The 19,423-nt window shown below is 47.9% G+C and overlaps 2 protein-coding genes across 5 annotated transcripts in view; one reads left to right on the plus strand and one right to left on the minus strand.

Moving 5' to 3' along the window:
• PTCD3 (pentatricopeptide repeat domain 3) overlaps positions 1 to 17,016 on the plus strand; it is a 36,415-nt gene extending 19,399 nt beyond the window's left edge. The window contains exons 25-26 of the mRNA XM_035326009.1: positions 4,926 to 4,935; positions 17,007 to 17,016. The gene's annotated coding sequence lies outside the window, so the exon portion shown is untranslated. The remainder of the gene's footprint in view (positions 1 to 4,925; positions 4,936 to 17,006) is intronic.
• On the minus strand, positions 545 to 19,383 carry IMMT (inner membrane mitochondrial protein). Of its 4 annotated transcripts, XM_035326004.1 has the most exons (15): positions 19,302 to 19,383; positions 15,710 to 15,786; positions 15,245 to 15,434; positions 13,779 to 13,899; positions 13,101 to 13,181; positions 11,921 to 12,022; positions 9,533 to 9,669; positions 8,742 to 8,845; positions 7,429 to 7,564; positions 6,247 to 6,376; positions 4,623 to 4,637; positions 3,135 to 3,358; positions 2,377 to 2,508; positions 1,843 to 1,972; positions 545 to 1,494 (listed from the first exon to the last, which is right to left on the minus strand). In XM_035326004.1, the coding sequence occupies exons 1-15, from the start codon at positions 19,344 to 19,346 to the stop codon at positions 887 to 889; spliced, it is 2,232 nt and encodes a 743-aa protein (XP_035181895.1). In that variant the 5' UTR covers positions 19,347 to 19,383; the 3' UTR covers positions 545 to 886. The 4 variants fall into 4 exon arrangements, with proteins under 4 accessions (XP_035181895.1, XP_035181898.1, XP_035181896.1 ...); XM_035326007.1 differs by lacking the exon at positions 13,101 to 13,181; XM_035326005.1 differs by lacking the exon at positions 4,623 to 4,637.
• Between the last annotated feature and the right edge of the window lie 40 nt (positions 19,384 to 19,423).

Genomic DNA, 19,423 nt, shown 5'->3' on the forward strand with positions numbered 1-19,423 from the left:
TGAACTTAATGCCATTAAAGGGATAGAAGAGTGAAGACAAAGGACTTGCAGAGGTGCTTCACAGGGTAGCTCATGCTGTGCTTCAGCATTCCAACACCTCAAAGGTGGAGCAGGAAGTAGCCTGGGTACTAAGCAAATTTCATCCCTGTCTTCAGTGAGGGGAAGAACTGAGGAGATGGTGAGAGAGAGAGAAGGAAGGAGCTTGTTCTTTCTATGGCTTCTCATGGTTGAACTGAAGTCTGGCTTCTTGGTAGGTGTACCTGTCCTAAAGCTGCAGAACAGCTCTAATATGAAACACAGGGTAGATATCCACCATAATGCATGCTCTGACACAATTTTTGTCTGCTTAAACCTGTACTTGTAAATGGTTTTTGTTTTATTTACAGCTGTACCAATCTGACTTGATCTCATCAGTGAATTCTTACTCCTTGAGAACAGGACTAGTGCAGAGGTTAAACTTTGCCTTCCTTAGGTCATGGAAAGAGGCTGTCATTGTGTGGCTCAGCTGTGTTTGATACCAAATAGGAAACTGAACAGCAGGAGGGAGGTGGTTGAAGTCTGGTTTTATTCAGCTGACAATGTGGCAAATCATTGGGAGGTTACAAACATTATTTTGGTTGGATCACGAGCCTGCTTGGTAAGACAGGGAAACAAAATTGTTACACAAATTGTAGAGAAGCTTCCTGAAGTTGTTTGTCATGATAACCCAATACAAGTACAACAGGTGGTAAAGTTAAATACAGTGCAAGGAAACAGGGCAGTACCCGTGCTTGGATTTCACGCTTCCAGCCCCCGCCAGCTGCTTGGTTTGCACCCCTCAGGAGATCAGTGGATTTCCCTGCAGCACCAACAAGTGCCCAACTGCCTCCAAAGTGCCAATCCTAGCTCACTGCACCTGAGTTGTCCCTAACCCCACAGCGCTGGCGTACGCTGTCAGGATATCCACAATCTGTTTCGTTTCTAGGGTCATTCGAGCTTCGGTCAGCCAGTCGTGCGCCACTCTCCTGGACTCTCCCTTCAGCTGGTTGACAAACTTGGCTGCCAGCTCCAGGTCTCCGTGTTCGATGCAGTAGGAAGCGTATGACAGTAACTTAAACGTATCCAGGTCGTCGGGGCTGAGCTCGGCAGGTGGCTTCAGCTGCTGAGGGTGAAACATGAGAAGCGACTGCAGGTAAGAGAGGAAGTACTGGTACAAGCTGTTTCTTGTTTCATCGATCATAGCCACCCTTTTGGCCAGTTTCTGCACGGTGTAGAAGCGTGCTCGGAGGGCCTCTTCGCTGTACACTCCCCGCGTCAGGGACTCCTGGGGCAGAGCTGCTGTTAAGGCTTCTGTGAAGGCGTTGTCGGAACAGCTGGCCTTGATGGCCTTCACCGCGCTCTCCAGGGGCTCTGTGGGACTGTCCCCGGAGGCTGTTCTCATGCAGTACTTGAGTGCTTCCACAGAAAGCCACAGCTGGTGGGCCTTCCTGGCCTCCTCTTCTGCTACTGCGTGGCCTGCAAAATAAGAAGGGGACTCACCCATACAGGAAGAGTAACAGGGAAGTGTTTGCACCAAAAGCCATCCCTCTAAACCCTCAACAACAGCCCTCCCCTTGCCCTTTGTGCTCACAAGCCTGTTCCACACTCCAGTGTCAGGTAGCCCCTGCACACAGAGCCCCACAACAGTTTTTGGCAGAACCAGCTCTGGGCTTGTGCAGCTGGGAGGCATTCGGTACTTGGCTGTCACAACCCACGGCCCACAAGCTGCATCTAATCCTGCATTTAGGCACCAGGTTTGGTAACAGGCCTGGGGGAGTTTGACTCTAGTCCTAAACGAGATGGGATTTCAGTGTCAGTGCTCACTCTCGACTGCTTGCTCAATTCCTTTCAGTCTGGCGTAGGCAGTGTTGATGTCCAAGGTGAAGTTGTCAAGCTGTTCCTGAGTAAGGCGTCTGAATTGCATTTCTTGTTCGCTGAGCTTCTCTGATAAGTTCTGAAATAGAAACATTTCTCATCAGGCCAGTAACAACTGCTGAACTGTATTTAGCCTCTTTTTAAGAAATGTTTCCAGAATTTTTTTTCCTTGCTAGAGACCATACGTATGCTAAGTACATTACACCACTAAGAAGCCTTATTAGGGCAAAATTAACAGTTTCTGCATTTTTAATTGTCACAAGTTTCTCACCTCAAGTAGAAGCTTTTAAGACAACTTCAGAACAAGACCTGTGTTCAAGTGCTTGTTCATCTCTACAAGAGGGGCAGGCTCCCCTCCCTAGTCCCCTTTTTAGTTTTCTGGAAGACTTCACAACTCTCACCCTGCAACGTTCATGCTTTGCAAGGCTTCAACAGCAGCACTGAACCAAATCCACCCCCTTCCTTGAGGTCTGTCCCCCTTACCTGCTCAAACTCCAACTTCAGCTCCTGTTCCTGGATCTTAAGAACGTCTCTCAGATGGTCGGTGTGGGCAGCAGCCTGCCGCCGGAGCTGGGTCCTCATCTCGCTCTCCATCACCTCTCGGACTTCTTCAACCTGCACACAAGCGAGCAGCTGGCGTTACACCACCCCTTTCAACTGCCCATCACGCACTGACTGTCACCTACCACGAGTCACCTCGAGTAGAACAGTGCCAATAACTGGCGTACACACTGGTATCAAACTGTTATACAAAAAAATACAGTAACACAACACACTACGCACTCTGGCACTCATAAATCAGCTTCCAAATAAACCATGCCTTCCCTTTTCCCTATGTTAGGCTCTTTAACAGCATTACAGCATGAAGTTGTAATACTCTTTCATTTTCCCTGATGTATAAAACATCCACTGGAGAGAGAGCAAGATGCATGGTGCAGGTTTAATTAGAAGCACCCAAAGCATTTTGTCATTTATTTTAAGGATTGTGCCATTTCCATCCCTCCACTAAACGCCAAGATGACAGCTCTAAACGAATAGCAGTCACTGCAATGCTTTGAAGTAACAGGCTGTAGGTGAAATTCTTAGTAATGTGAAAAACAGAAGTAACTCCTTAATTTGCTGTACAACACCACCCTTCTAGATTTGAAGGAGTTTTCCTGCTCAAAATCTCTGTGTGCTTTCTCTAGCTCTTCTACATTCTTTTTGCACTGGAGACTGAAACATGCCTTGTGCCACCTTACCTTCTTCTCCTGTTCAATCTCAATCTCACTTTTGTGATGCTCCAGTGCTTTGGCCACGGCTGCCTCGAGTGCCTTTTTGTCTTCAAGTTTCTGCTTCTCCAGGGCCAGCTCGATGTGCTGCTGTTCCCTCACCCGCTGCTCGGCCAGCTCCTTGTTCAGCTGGTCAATGCGCCGGTGCGCGTGTGCGATGAGAGAATTCAGGTCGTCCGTCGATAGCTGCCCAGCTGAAGAAAACATGGGGCATTAGGCAGGGCTGTGAGAAACGGCCACCAGCAGTGCTTTCCCACCTCAGGCTCCACACATGCTTTGTGTAAAATGGGAGCATGTTCTATGAGAAGTTCCTGAGCACCTCAAGCCCTTGGCTGGTACTAATGCCAGCCAATGTTCCTTTCTGAACCAAACCTACATGCAGGAGAGAAATGACCTTAGTTTCTTTGAAATTATTCACACCCATGATTTACGCTCCTGTATCTGTGTCACACAATTAGAGGAGACTGCTGACAACTCTGTCCCCTCCTTGGTCTTTACACCACCGTGTGTTTTCCACCAACAGCACACAGAGCAGCCCGATACGTAAAGCCCCAGTGCTGTCTGATACGGCTAGCTGGGTACAAGCTCACAGAAATGGGATCCTGTGAACATCTGAAGGCACGGTGAGAGCAAAAACAACATTCTCTCTTCACCAGTCCTCCAGGCCTACTGTTCACAATCAGATTTATTATCCAAGTTTGTATCTTTTGGGTTTGGTTACTCAAAGAGCAGCAATGCTCATAGCTAGGTGTGGATCTGCAAAGTTTGATACTTTTCTCGGAAGGCCAGCACCACCACGGAGCTCAGCCACTGAAATTACTGCTATCGTAAAGCAGAGCTGGGCTTTACTGCACTTGAGCTTTAAATCAGGTTTCTTTCCAAAGGAAAAAAAAATAATCTTCAGAATCAAAGAGTTAATAACGATTAAATTCAAATTAAACCAATCCTTTTTTGGTGACCCAGCTCAGAGTGCCCCTACGTCCCCTACGTGGCTTTTCAAGCATACGAAGTACCTGGGCATTTTAGTATCGGCAGGAGCTGGTGCATCCAGCACCTCACCCAAGCCAGGAGCAGTGAAGCTGGGCCTACTTGAGGAAAAGCCCTGTCACGTAGCTTCATTAGAATTGGTCTAAGTTTCGATTTCTCATTGGAATCTCAGCAGCAGCTACTGAACAGCTTAAATTTGCGATGAAAAAGCAAGCTTGGTTTTCAGAAACCAACAATCCCACTCCCCTGGCAAGCGAGCGCTGTTAGACAAAGAGTTGTGGTTTAAGCAGCACATGCAAAACTGGTGGGAAGGATCCCAAAGCACGCCTCAGTCAGAAATACTTTAGGAATGCAACATTTCACCTCTTTGTTGATACTGCAGGTAATTTACAGTGGTGCACCACACATAAAAAAAGGACAAAGGGAAAAGAGATGACGTTCACAAGACCATAAAAAGTTAGAGGAACTCACCTAAATCAGTTATCTCTGCAACAGAAAGAGGAGAGGTTGGAAAAGTTAATGCACATTCACTACTGCAAGTCAGTCGTGCAAAAGACAAATTGAAAACAGCTTCTTGTCTAGAGCTCCTTAGTCTTGAGTCCAAGTCTTCAGGAACGTAAGAACGGCATGCTGACGCTAGAAATCTCTCCACATTACAAGCAAGATGTAGCCCGAAACATCCCAGTCTCTACACCCACCTTTGGAAACCCCCAGGTTAACCTTTACGTTTAGTCAAAAGAAGGAATGCAAGCTGGGAGTAGAGAAGTGCAACAGGACACTGAAAGTTTTAGTCTGATCTTTCCAGGTTCTTAGAAGCAGCTGGGAAGAACCCAGTTCCCAAGCAGCGATGAGAGACGCTAAAAAGTCAGTCCCCAATACTTCAGTGGGTCCCATCAGTATGACACTGAATGCTCGGAAGCTACCAGGAGATTCCCTCTCCTCCCACCCACGTGCAGTGATCCCAAAGCCAGGATGTCACCCTTCTGCCTGCATTAGGAATGGCAGCTCCATTTCCAGGGTGCCAAATGAAGTTTTCTTTAGCACTAATACCCCAAAAGAGTGCACATGTAAGTCAGCACAGCAAACTGCAAACAGCTCATTAATCTAAAATTGTTTTCCCAACTTTAAAAAACAAACAAACAAAACAAAAGGACCTTTCCTGACTTTTTCTTTCTTTTTACCAACAATCCATATTGTAACTAGAGGGAAACGTACTGAAACTCAGACGCGGTCCTTCGAAACATTGCGACTAGAAACACAAGATCGTTTAGTACATTTTCTGTTAAAACTCCGTGGTACATAAACCTTCCAACAACTCCAAGTAATACATTTATCTCTCTCGGAAGAGAGAGATTCTAACTACACTTCTGAATCACATTTCTGCTTTCCTTATAGTAAAAAAAGAGAGAGAGAAAAGAGCTCAAGTTGAAAAAACCCAAGCACCTCAAAAATGAGTGTGTGAGATGTCTGATCTCAGGCAAAGAGCTGTAGGAGTAGTAGCTTTGAGATCAGTGCCCATGGCAATTTAATTTAGAAGTAACATCCTGGGGTATGTCGGGTATGTAAGGAGCAGTCAATCTCTCTTTCAGTTTATCATTTCAGTGATGACCTAGAAAAATTCAGGGAGCTCTTCACTCCTCTGCTGTAACAGTCTGTGGGAATACCTATAACATCAGAATCAACCAGAGAAATACTTGATCAGAGAGGAACACATTTGATCCAAATCTGGAGTGACCGGGGCTGTTAATCAAATCACGCAGAGCACTGAAGGCCATGCTGACTTCACTGTGTGTAGGTACTGCCTCCCTTCTCACAATAGTGTAACTGAGAAAATACAGCGCATGGATTACAAAAATGAAACAAAACAAGAACACACCCAGCCTAGCTTTGAACAAACCACCCCACATCAGCACTCCGTGTCATGCAGGAGCCATAAGGCACCGATGCACTAACACCTGCCTAACTGTGAACCCCTTTTCACTTGAACCAAACGAGGGGAAAAGGCCGCTGAACGCTCAGTCCAGCAGGCAGGACTACAGAAGCGCTACAAGGTCAGAGCAACCAGCCAGGAGTACCGCCGCAGAGCCAGACTTACTCAGCCCCTTCCAGCCGGGCTGTACGTCCGGAGTGATGCTGTCGAGTTCTCGCTGAAACTCCTCTCGAGCTGTAGCCACAAGCTCGTGATACTGAGCTACTATCTTGGCCTCGGACTGTGCTGCCTGAACCTGTAACAAACAGAAAATGGGTTAGTTTATTTTTCAAGGCAAATTCCGAAAACAGAGACATACGTAATTTAAGACCAGGCCCTGAGTTAGTGGCAGAGATCCCCCAGCCCAACTAAAACAAACACACCTGGGGAAAAGAAAAACCAGCCTGTGCTATCAAACCTCTTGCAAACAATCATTATTTGCTTGAGCTACACAAATCTATTTCCTCTCACACGCACACTAACTACATAGTCAGCCTGTAGCCTAGACAGGATCAAAGCAGCATCTTAAATACTGAATTTATCTTTGAAGATGTCCGGCTCTTTTCCTCCGTTACTGAATGCTTGTTGCCTGCAGCAATCGTACAGGCCTGGCAAGTTAGTCCTTAGAGAGCTGCCCTCCTCTCACTAATTCCTGATGCTCCCACTATTAAGGTAAATTCTCCACTGAAATTACACCTGAATAATGGAATTGGCATTTGTCTCCCTGAAGAACTGGCCTGCAAAGGGAGCCAAATTTCACCTTTACTTTTCTTCCTGTCTTCTGAGCTGTAAAGTAATTTCCCCACAACGCCATTAGCACACATCGTTCCTACTCCTCCCCAAGCCCGTGATTACAGAGGCGTGTCTTATATCCGAGCTTCCAAAGTTTCCTTTCAAGGTTAAAAAGCAGCACTCAGCGACTCCTAAGTCTCCCGTGCCCTGTCAAGGAAAAGCCACCACCAGCGGAACATGAATACACTGTGGAAGGCACACCACATCAAGCCACAAGTTTAATGTTTTGTCTCTGAATCTTTCAAATTCCACTCAACATCAGACAAGAAGAACCACGAGTTGCCCAAAGGAAGCACAGGCACCAATTAAGCTGTCTGGAGACTTTCAGGACAGAGACCAGGTTTTTCTCACCAAGTTCTCATCAGGACCATTCACGGGTAGTATAATCAGCTCAAGGACCAACCAGAGCCAAAAAAAGCCAGGGGACTCCAGAGGACTTTGGAAAGGGAATTGTGCACAAGCTGCCAAGCAGTTGTTATTCTAATGGCGATGAAAAGCAGCGTGTGGAAGCATTACCTTTTTCACTACGTTGTCCAAGTCAACGATCATATGGTGAAGATTTTCTTCTGCAGCAGTGATGTGAGATTTGGCTCCTGCGATCTGAGACTTCTTGGCGTTCTCAATTACACCTTTTGTCTTCTCTAACTCTTCTCTGAAAAGAGAAGCAGCTGCTAATTATAACACGTACAGGCCTGACGACATAACCCCAGAGAAAAGTTTACCTGACACCGTCTGTGTTTATAGGAAGAACCCCCTGATAACTCATGTTTCCCATCTACCAGCTCTACAGCAAAAATGCTGAGATTCAAGACTTTTTTTCTGCAGCCTGAAGCCCAGAGATGTCAGCAGCTCCATTCCACGTCAAATGAGAATTACGTATGGTACAATTACTACGTGGGACTCAAGACAGAGCTGGAGAGGGAAGATGAATGAAAGCTCACTGACAGTTAATTAGTAGAGCTAAGTTAGTATGAGAAGGCAGACATTTCCAGCACGCAAGAGAGTATCAAAGTAACATTTTCAACACAGATGGCCTATTCTTGCAGAAGTGTTTTAGACATGGTGACTGGTAGAGAAAAATGAGGATGGAGAAAGTTTATAGAGCTCTCTTTTTAATTAATTAATGTTTGTTGTAATTGAGAACCATTTTCCTCTAGGAAGTCATAGAACAAGCATTCTTTTTCAAATTCGTTTTCTCATTCAAACCAACAGAGATTTCTAATAAACTCTCTGGAGCAAGGAACAAGCTTTTTAAAATAAATAACTAGTTGAAAGTCTCATCCAGTAGAGAGACCAAGAATGAAAGACAGCAATAACCTCTGAGCACCTGCAGTTTTGGTTAGCAATAACCTTGGAGCACATCTGGGGTTCTGGCTAGCTTGGTTTTACTCTTTGCAAGCCTCAGTTACCCCTCCTACCCATTCCTAGTCATCACAACAACTTCGAGGGTAGGAGGAGTTTGTAACTTAACAACTGTGCGACTTCAGGGACGTTCCCCTCTTCCCCCCATTGCCCCCATAGCCTCAGAAGCATTAAAGAGCTTCTAAATTTATTTCTACACTCATTACAGAAACAACTTGGAGACATTTTTGTCCATCAGTTCAGCTTTGCTGTTACAATCATCAGGTAACGAGCCTGCACACCAGACTTAACGCACACCACTGCGATTTGTTCAGAACCTGACGGTGTGAGCAGGCTCCGTTTTCACTAAACACACATCTAAGAAAAATCTAGCCTTACAAACTGTCCCACAACTCATCTAATGCCCGCCAGCCCTCATGGGGAGCGTTACCTTACCATTCCGTAAGTCTTACAACCAGGCAACGTACTTGGCTTTCAGAAGGGCATCAGCAGCTTCATCCACTGCTCTCCTCCGATCTTTCAGCGCTTCCTCCAGAGTGCGCCACTGAGCTGATTTTTTCTCCCCAGCAGCCTAAGAAGCACAGATTTTTCATTAGGGTCATCGCAATCGCTACGATGAAGTTACCCAAGAAATCAAAACCTGTAAAGATTCAGTTTTCTACACTTGTTTCACTCAGGCTGACCAACATGCTTTTGTTTTACCAACAACGTAGCTGGAAGCTTTAAGAATTCCTTCCTTTCAACGTTTTGTTTTCTTTGATCCGTAACATTTTGTTCCACCTCAGCAACAGACATTTGTACAAACAGAAGGGCGTGTGTGAGGATCACTGCATGGTGCCTCAACATTCTGGGGCAAATCTCTGGATGTATTATGCTTAAAAGCAATTTTAAAGTATTACAGGATTTGTAAGTATCAGGTTAAAAGACAAACTTACGGATTTGTTTTACTAAACGCAGAATTAAGTTCAGTTGTCTGTATGCCCCGGTTCATTTGATTAACCACTCACTTACACCCTCTGCATTACCTGTGAAGACTAGCAGCATAACTTGAACTGTTCTACTCGCAAAAGGGACTTGGAGGGAAAAAAAAGCCAAAAGCAGAGGCATTTTATTATTAAATTATGCATTTCAGAAGTGGAACGAGTGGTTAAAACTGTGATAAGCATTAAGACAGTGCATGAAAAGCTTCCAGCTTCAGTTGTGAGATGGCAACTTTTGCTGACCAGAATATACAAAGCCCCCTGTTTGTCCAGCTTACCTCAGAATTGTCCATTGCCTCCTTCAGTATTTGTAAGTGGGCATTCACTGCTTGCACAGCAGATTCCTGTGCCGTAATCGCCTGGAAAGTTACACGAGCTGTAGAGCTCAGGGCTCCTTCTAATGTTGCTGCAAGGGCTGAAAAATAAAAAAAAAAAGAATTAGCTGAATTAAACTCTTAATTAGTAAAGTGACACGTTACATCCTCTACATTTCCTCAAACATCTCTTTATGTTATTTTCTGTGACCCAAAAGAGTTGGCCAGTTTGGAAACTACACTGCAGCCTACGGAAGAAGAAATATCATCAGAACATATTCCTAATGCAGAAGATTCAGACTGCACTTGGAGCAGTAGGACTCCTCAGTGGAAGACCTCTGTCATGCGTTTGCAGAGGGGCGCATTTAGTCCAGAAGACGTTTTCCACCTTTCTACAGTGGTCATCATGAGGAAACGAGTAAATATTCCTGACTTCCCCGAGAAAGATGTATTCCAGCCACAAAGTTACTCCTCCCAGCCCAGAAGGTGATGGAGACAACTGTCCACTCCGGTCAGGACACAAGCCCAGATGACCCACTAATTATTCAAGCAGGAACCAAATCAACATGGTTAATCAGAGCAAGCAAAGTCTGTCTTACTGGAGCCAGACATTTATCTCTAAGTAAATCCACCTTCCCGCTAAATTCTCCTCTGGACTTTTTCTGGGTAAGACTCCAACTTCCTCACTTGCAAAGGAATCCTTGTATGAAGCAGACAAGTAATGCCTAACCTCTCCTTTCTGTTAAATGTTGCTGGGGCTCAGAACACCACAGCTCTGAACAGAAACGAGCAGCAACAAACCACAACAAGTCTACTGTGATTTAGAGATCTCATCACCCGTGCACCAACAGGCCAAGCCCAGGCTCTGGGGGAGGTCCAAAGCACTCAGAGAAAATGAGTGGGGCTGACAAATGTGCCAACACCATGCACAGATGCAGGGTTTTGGATGGGTCGGATTGGATACAGTGCTCAGCATCCTTGTAGTCGGTGTCCCTAGCTTACCAACTCCCCCAAAACTCCTTCCTTCACTTCAGAGGTCTGCAGAGCCACTGTGCCCACCCATCTTTGCGTTTCCCCAAGTCAGAACTAGTCCTGCAACACCCGCCCACTTCTCCCAGAGCCTGGTCTTCCCATCGTCCTGGTCAATGCTGCAGTGCAGAAACCTCCCGGCACCGCAAGCAACCTGCAGCCTGGGCCGGGTTTGGTTTCAGAAGGTGGCTGGCCACGGATTGCCAGGCCTTACCAGAGAGCCAACCACCACCTGCCAAAACACATTTCTCCAGCTTCCTCTGAGGCAAATGAGGAAAGGACCAAACCTCCCAATTTAAACAACTGTGCAACAAAACCGAGGCCAAACAGCCCAAAGGCACTAGAACCCAATAAACCACGCAGACATCTAACAAACCACATTGGGGGGGGGGATGCAAAGCTAATTTATTTGAGCAAGATGCACAATGAGGACGTGAGTTCTGGGGACGCAAGCAAAGCCAAACAACCTCTTCACAATACAGCTAACTCCTGGCACACCTAGATTAAGAGAAGCGTTACTTCAAACCCACGCAGGGAGTTGTTATAGTTCCCAATCCAGAACCTACAAGGAACTCTTCGTGGTGCCTTGACGCAGTGCTCCTGCGTCACTACGGAACAAGCCTAGGTAGCAGCTCTGTAGACAAGGACCCGTGCATCCCAGCAATGACACCTGACCGCACTGCCTCAAACAGCAGGCCATGCCACGGATCAAACGAAGGAACGATTTCCCTCTAGCTGGCTTTTACAATCCACGTGTGGAATACTGCAGCCCTTCCTGAGATCCTCAGCGTAAGCAAGATGCAGACAAGTTGGGAGACAAGAGCGGAGAACCGCTCCGATGGTTAGGGGACTGGAGAGGTCTTATTCTAGCCTGAAGAAGAGAAGTCTAAGGGGACACTGGAGGGATTACAGGAAAAAAAATGAACCAGACTTCCCAGAGGTGCCCAGAGAAAGGGCGAGAGGTAATAATCAAAGTGGAAACAACAGAAATGAATTATATGTAACAAGCTCTCCACCGTAAGTACTGGCAAAGATGTTCAGAGAGGTGGGACAATCTCGCTCTACCCCTGGAGAGTTTCAAAACTCCAGGTGAGCAGGCCCTAAGCAGCCTGCCCGAGCTCTCCAAGCTGAGTCTCAGACCAGAAAGCTCAGGTTTGTTCCACCCCATTTTGCTTTCCTCATTCTCTGACCATCAGTTATTTGTGAGTGGGTGGAATGTGTTTCACCAGCATTCATTCTGCCAGCACAACACAGGTCCAACGGAGTCCAACGATCCTTCTGTCACATACAACATGCGCAGGAAAACGGATGGGAAGGACTTACCCGATATCTTCTCTTGTTCCTCCTTGTCTTGCTGGGCAAGGCGGGCCGCAACTTCTTCTGGTGACCGTTCCTTTATAGCATGGGAAACTTCATGTTCTTTATCTACAAAAGCAGAGAGTAAAACTGTTTCAGTGGGGAGCCCAAATTACTATCTGGATTACTCGTAGGGAAGTAACTTTCTTTTCAAAATCGATTTGCATAGCTAGTATCATTTTATAAATCTGACTCCTGCATCAAGCTATGCCAAAACTCCCTCAAGCTTTCTTATTATACTTGTAATTGAAACCAGGACAAAAGGACTGTCAAAAAGCTTCTTAAAATTAAAGACAGTAGCGTGGATACCCCGCATGCATCTATAGATTTTAGATTTTTTTTTTTTCTAGTTACAAACACACACAAAATGCAAAGGCAAAGCAAGAATTAAAAACCAAATGGAGCCAAGTTTAAGTTTTCAGTAAATCTCTCTCCATATTTTTTCATCTCCCCTTTGGCACGCTTGGAGAGTTCAGCCAGTGTAAAGAAGAGGAGAGGGCCACAGTGAGTCAAGATTATATTCTACTCCTTAGCCTAAGGCTGCTTAAAATGTTGTTACTCTCTGAAACAGGGAATTAACATGGAGCTAATTCTCTCTAAGTCTACCTATAAACTGAGGAGGGAACCCAGATCTCAGACTCATGCTGCATCCAAAAAATTAGGTTACCTTTTAATAATGTTGATGCTAACTGAGGGATTCATTCACTTCTTGCTAGCATAAGCTTATGAAATGGGCTTGTTAATAGGGAAAGAAATTCATATTAACACGTGAAATAGCCCATCACAGAGAAACTAGCGTTTCCTGGTCAGTTAAACAGTAAATGAAGTTGCTTCACTTAGCCCTGCACGGACAAGCTTTTCTGAACTACAATCAGAAAGCCACAAGCAGCAGAGGCAAACTGGACCGTGCATGTCCCAGCCCAGCATAAAGGCAGGCTTTCCTCCTACAGCCCTCCCTGTACCCGCCCCAGCTATCCATCGCAGTATCTCTGTAAGCTAAAAACCTGTTAACATGATGCAAGTTCTTTCGTCTGCACAAGGCACAAAGAACAGTGCCTTTAAAAATGGTGAATACCAACACAGAATTTATGCACTTAAGGCTGTGGGATTTGGGCTTTCTTTACTGCGTTTGTATGATCTTTATCACCTTCTTCAGGCTGCATCCCCGGAGCTGGCACCGACACGGCTACGCCTGTTGCAGAGATGATCTGTGCTGCAGCTGTGCCTGCTGTTAAGTACAGTTACAGAACTACAACAGTTAGTACGCACGTGCTCAAGGCCAGAACAGGGACATAAAGACTTTTTTTCCTCTGTTAAAACATTAGTTGGGCATTCACATTACTTGATCCACACAGACACATGCGGATAAAACTTCACTCGACGTGGCAGATGAAGGAACAAAGATGCCAACTGCTTCCCTCTAAGCCAATTCCATTTGATCCTGCTTTAAAAGCAGCCCAGCAGTTATCCTGAGTGAAGTTCCTTGCATTTGCTTAAGAAAAAGAGAGAAATCCTCTCCAAGCCCAGCACCCAGAGTGTTCTTCCTGCTGAGTCTCACATCCAGAACTATGCAGGATAGTCATCATTTGTATTACATTCCAAATATTCTAGTGTAAAGAAACTTCACAAAAACTAAGCAAAAATAGTTTAAGCCTTTTTAGGCAAATATTCTTATGGCTGAGAAGAAAACAGTATTAATTTGAAGAAATTCTAACATGCTCATCTTCAACCATTCCCAAAGACTATTTTCATCTACTATGGGGTGCACAAAACAAGAGAACACGAGCTCTTTTGTTTCCCTCTGCACGACATTCTGTAAGGTTACCTTCTTTTTCCTCTGCAGGAGGAGCAGCTTCTGGTTTGCTTATCGGGGATTTGGTAACGGGCTGCTTCGATTCTTTCATGACTTCTGCTACAGAGGAGATCTTCAGGGGACCTTGCTGTATCTTGAAAAGCAAAAATAAGAAACATCATCAGTTTTCAAAGAGCCCGTGTGTCACCGATCCCATTAAAACACAGAAGAACGTTTCCACGTCTAGACAGCTCTATCATAAATCTAAACTTCAAACTACAGCATGAAAACAGTAGCAAGGCCGTGTAATGGCTTGCGTTAATATTTAATTCAGAAGGAATCTTTACAGAACACAGAGTCGTGGCCAAAGATGCTGCAGGCATGGTGTGGGTGTGACAGGACGGATCAGATTTGCACCACCGCACTGACTGCTCTTTGAAAGGGCTCAGCTGCTGGCTTTCAGGACAGACGAGCACAAGTGTAAATTATCGCAAGGATTCAGATATTAATTCTTTAATATCCATCATGTAAAGCCACAGGGTAATAATAACATTTGACTGGAGCCATAGCTAGGCAGATGATGATTTTAGCCTGACCAGTCTGTTTTGTACCAGAGCTACTCAGTGCTTGGGAGGCAGCAAGAGCTTATCACAAGTGCCTGCAGCTGAACACAGAAGAGAGAGAGTTTTGGTTAACTGATGTTTAAGAAAGGACAGCTTTCTTAAAATATTTGGGGTTTCCCGAAGGTCAAAAAGCTTCTGATAGCTCCGAAAAGCCACGGCCAGAGGAGCCTTTCAGCATTCTTGTTTAAGCAGGGAGCGTTTTCTTTCAGCTGCACTAACAGAGAAACTTCCAGATTCCATTTCCAGTGCGGTGCTGAGGGCAGTATCAGGTTTTCCTTCCTGCAGGGTCCCATCGCTAAGATTTCATACTAAGATTTTGTACTCATGCACTGTTCAAAGCTTTATTGATCCAAGAAATTCTCAGATCTCTTTGAAATTCACCTTAGAACAGAAGTTTTCTAATCCTGCGATCTCACTAACCACACTAAACCTCCAGCCACGGTGAAACTGGTTAAATTCCAGTGTCACCTACAGCTGTCCTTCGATTTACTTGTAAGCAAACCAGCTGCTTGATGAGGAGCCTAATAGATTTTTACTGTAAATAAAAGTTAAGGTTTTACAAGCCTTAAGGCTTGTTAATAAGGTTTTACAGACCACAATCACAAGATGCTAAAGGGAAATGGCCAAGCAGCGTTATGCAGCACTAAGTAGTGCTTCTGTTAAACAGGCAACTCGTAAGACAAGAAGAGTTTGAAACGGGAAGGATCTGCAGCATCCTCCAGTGTCTTTCCAAAGAGGAGCAAAAAACTCCAACAGAAATGCTGGGCTCGTAATTCTTAAACGATGCACAACAAAGCTCAGTAGGATTTGAAAGCTAAGAGCAGGTGCCCTCTCTGAGGAAGGAAGAACGAAGCGAGCTGTGGGGGAAACGCTTACCGGTTTCTTTGGCATCGGTGCACTGTAAGGTGCGGGACCAAGTGCCATCTCAAAGAGCTTATCCGAGTAGGGGATGGCTTTCTCTACGTTCTCCCGGAACTGCGTGTCATAGCTGGCGTACAGGACGGTTCCCCCTACTCCTCCACCCACAAACAAGACACCGGCACCAATAATTTTGCCTACAGAAACACTGCTGGGGGGGAAAGAGAGCAAATGATGTAAATCGCATCATGGTTCGAGGTGACGACCCCCAAGCTCCCTTCTCAGCAGCACTCACCTCGGTAAGATTCGTCTTGATCCGAGTCAATCAAGCAAGGACCACAGGGAACCAGGAGAATAAAAGCTACCAGCCAAAGAAATCCCCCCCCCCCTCCAGCTTGCTCTCACATGAACCTCGGGAGCAGGTTCGCCCTCGGCAGAAGGAACGACAGGCTCAAGCCCACCCCCCCAAAGCCACCTACGCACCCCGACTCTCCCGACGTGGTCGCATATCCACGGCTCACTCGTGACGGACGCAGCGATGCTCTCCCACACCGGCAACTCTGTAAGGGGAGGAGGAGATGAGAGTTAAGTAACGAGCACCCTGAAGCGTCTCCTCACCTTGACTCGTTTCAGGTCAGCCTGTTCCACCGCCACATCTCAGGCGGGCTCCAAAGGAAGGCAGCGGCCAGCACAAGGGCAGCGATCTCGGGGTTTTTTCCCCCCAAACAACAGAATTTTGGCCAGAGCAGCTTAAGGGGATCTGAAGAAGTAATTAGTCATTTTGAAAAACAAGCAAAAAAAAAAATCCCAGCTTATTTCTGCTTCTGTTTTCCCTATTTGTGTTCCCTTCTCTGGTCCGTGGGGCACAACTGGATCAGTTTGGGTTCTCTTCAGCAGGCTCATGAACCACCGCAGCTCAGCTGCGACTGCAGAAAAGCAGAGCTGCTTTAACACTTACTCCTCGCTCTGAAGCCACAATTTCTTCCTCAGCTCCCACACCAAGACTTTCTCTGGAAGAACTACGAACACACCTCGATCAAAACAGAGACCGGATCATAACAGAAATGAAGTTACGGCACGAGGGGTGACACATCGCCATATTCTACTTACCACAAATAACACGACCAAGATGTTTATCTCCTGTTTTAGCTCGAAAAGCAGATCTACCAGAAAGCCTGCTTCAGATACTCTAATCCCGACAACCAGCAAAAGCACTGCCCCCTCCGTTTTTCTTTTCCCACACGTGAATTGCTCAGAGAGGAACCCAGGGCCCACGGGAGATCCGTGCACTAGTCACAAAGGATGGCTTCCCACAGCTGCGGTACTTTGGGCAAGTAGAGAATTCAAAATGAAAACCCGTGAACAAGAATCAGGGGATGCTTCACTAAACCCGGCCCCGAGAAGAGAAGCCTTCTCTATTTACACCCACAACACGTACGTAGCACGCATCTCGGGGTCAGGCCCCATCCTTATCCCACACCGCAGAGGAAAGGCGGGCACGCTGGACTCCTGTTTTTTTTCCAGAAAGTCAGCCAAAGCTCTCTGATTAGTAACAGGAGGGCGCGGACAGCGAGAGGAAGCCAGCATTTCTTACCCCCGAGTCCTTCGCAAGCCTCAGCTGATCTTCTCACAGCAGAGCAAGGGAGACAAAACAAATGTTTTCTGGGTTGGTTTCCAGGCTGAATTTTCCCTCCCTTCCCAAACTCTGGGTCTGTGGCGCCGTGACCAGCACTCGCCTGGAAATGAGCCTTCGCCCAGAGCCTCCTCACAGGGCAGCAAGGTGAGAGCAAGCCAAACGCAGGCCACGGGAGCAACGAACTAAAACCTTTCACTGCCAGCATTTTAGAAGCAGAAACCCACTCTGGTTTTCTTCCCTCTCACCAAAATCCACTATTCCCTCCAAAAAAAAAAAAAAACAGCGGCCAATTTTTAAGCTGCATTGCTTGCCACTGTAAAAATCATGCTTAAATCCACCGCATTGCCCTAATCTGGATAATTAGGAGGAGTTTCTCATCTCCCCACTGAGTAATTAGCAGGTGTTTATTACCGATAAAAAACCCCCTCGGTAGGGATCCAGGCAGGCAGCACAGAGCCCTGCAGCAGGGCGCTGAGCAGCTGCGGGCAATTCCTCCACCTGCAGCACTGCCACGTGCTGTTTCCTTCACCTAACTCCTTTAACACTCGTTATTTCACCTTCGTTATCCCCTACTAAGCCACTACAAGACCACTTTGCAGGGCACTTGGTACCTTCAGCGCAGGCAGCACACAGAACCCAGTGAGAGCAGCGTTTGGGGTTACCCACGGGAGATTATCTCCCTGGCAAGGTGCTCGGGGCAGGCAGGGCACAGCAGAACTTCACTAGAGGAACCACCCCTGCCTTGGAGTCAGACTTTAGGCACAACTTCAAATACCCAGACAGCTCGAGGGCACGCCACCCTCCGCGCTCGTTCAGTCCAAGCTAAAGCTGTCCCTGTTCTCCACGCTGCGCCCGCCCGGAAGGCAGCCTGCGGGGCACAGCGTGGGATCTGTGCGCTTGGACAAGAGCAAAACGGAAACTTCAGAGGAAGGTTCTTACATCCAGTTTCTTTTTTTTTTTTGCCAACCAAAAGGGGCGGGTTTTAGCTGCAGAAACCCCAAGAAACACAATCGGGGATGAACTAAAAAAAAAAAAAGGCCAGTTTTTAAAGTAAGGAAACAAATTGCAAGGGTACAGATAAAACTGCACGGAACGCTCTGGCATCTCTGCGCCTGCAGTTTTTCCATCACACTATTACAGACCGAAGGCACGCTTCCAAACCACGCAGCACTACGCCGGGTTCTCCACAGCTGCAGTCATTCTGGACGTACTCTTACAGACTGCACGGGTGTAAGAGACAACCGCCCGTGACAGCCTGCTTTCTGCCTTCCTACCTGCTGGCTCAAACCTCCCCCCGGCCCTCGCTTCAGCAGGCACCGGGTGACCTGGGCAGAACTCCCCCGGCCTCATAAAGCCGCAGAGGAAACACCTCGGCTGCTGGGGTGGGAGAGGCTGGGAAGGCTCACACGTCACCCCCGGAGCGCGTGAATAGGAAGAGTATAACGAAACTGGAATAGAGCAGAACAGAGAGGTGGTTTGGTGCTTTTATCGACGTGTATTACTGTCACACAGATCCCTGAAATACCAGCTGGGGACTTCGTAGAGGCGCCAACCTCATCTACAAACCCTTCTGTCTTCCCCAAGTGAGTGGCTGCTTTAGAAAGGCTTCGTACCCCACAACCACGTGGAGAGAACAGCGTGAGGATGGGGAAAGGCCCGGAAAACAAGCGCATGGGGGGGATTTTTCACCCTGGCTCCTTTTCTTGCCTTGTGCCCACAGGCACCACATACCCCCCTTGTATGTTGATGACAGTGACCGTGGGCACCCCTCAGACCCCTCACGATGCCCCTCAGGCCCCTCACAACCCCCCAGAGCCTCTCACGACGCCCCCCCCCAGCCCTCTCACGAACCCCTCAGGCCCCCTTACACTCCTCATGCCCCTCACAACCCCCTCAGGCAGCCGGCAGCCAGATGCCCCGGCCCAAGGTCACGTCCTTCCCCGCCGCCCCACGGGCCCGGCCTCCGCCGCCAGCCCCCCCCGTGCCCCGGCCGGGCCCCGCTGCTGGCGGCCGCCGCCCCCTCAGCGCGGCCCCGGCCCCCCTCAGGGACCCCCCTTCGGGAAGCCGCAGGCCCCGCGGCCGAAGGACTACAACACCCAGCATGCAGCGCGGCGCCCGTCAGCCCCTCACTACGCCGGGTAGGAGAGGGGCGGCGGACTACAAGGCCCAGCATGCCTCGCGCGCGCTGCTCCACTCAGCTCTAAGCAGAGGCCGCGCGGTGCACACCGGGATTTGTAGTGCGTCCCATCAACGCACCCGCCCACCCAGCCGCCTCATTGGCTCCCTCGGCCGTCCCTCAGCAGCCCGGCAGCCAATGGCGGCCCGCGCGCGCGGAGTCATTGCGGGACGACGGAGCGGCGTTCAGAGGACGCGCCGCGCCTCGGCCCTGCGGCGGGCGGCCCAGAACTCCCCCGCCTCGCCGCGCTCCCCCCCGCTCACCTGCGCGGCCACCGCGCCGCCCGCCCGCCGCCACGCCCGCAGCATCGCCCCGTGTGCGCCTCCGCCGCCCGCACCGCCCGCCTCCGCCCCTCACCGCCAGGAACCGGGCAGCGCGCGTGCGC

The sequence above is a fragment of the Oxyura jamaicensis genome, chromosome 4 (assembly GCF_011077185.1).
Source record: "Oxyura jamaicensis isolate SHBP4307 breed ruddy duck chromosome 4, BPBGC_Ojam_1.0, whole genome shotgun sequence".
Lineage (NCBI taxonomy): Eukaryota > Metazoa > Chordata > Aves > Anseriformes > Anatidae > Oxyura > Oxyura jamaicensis.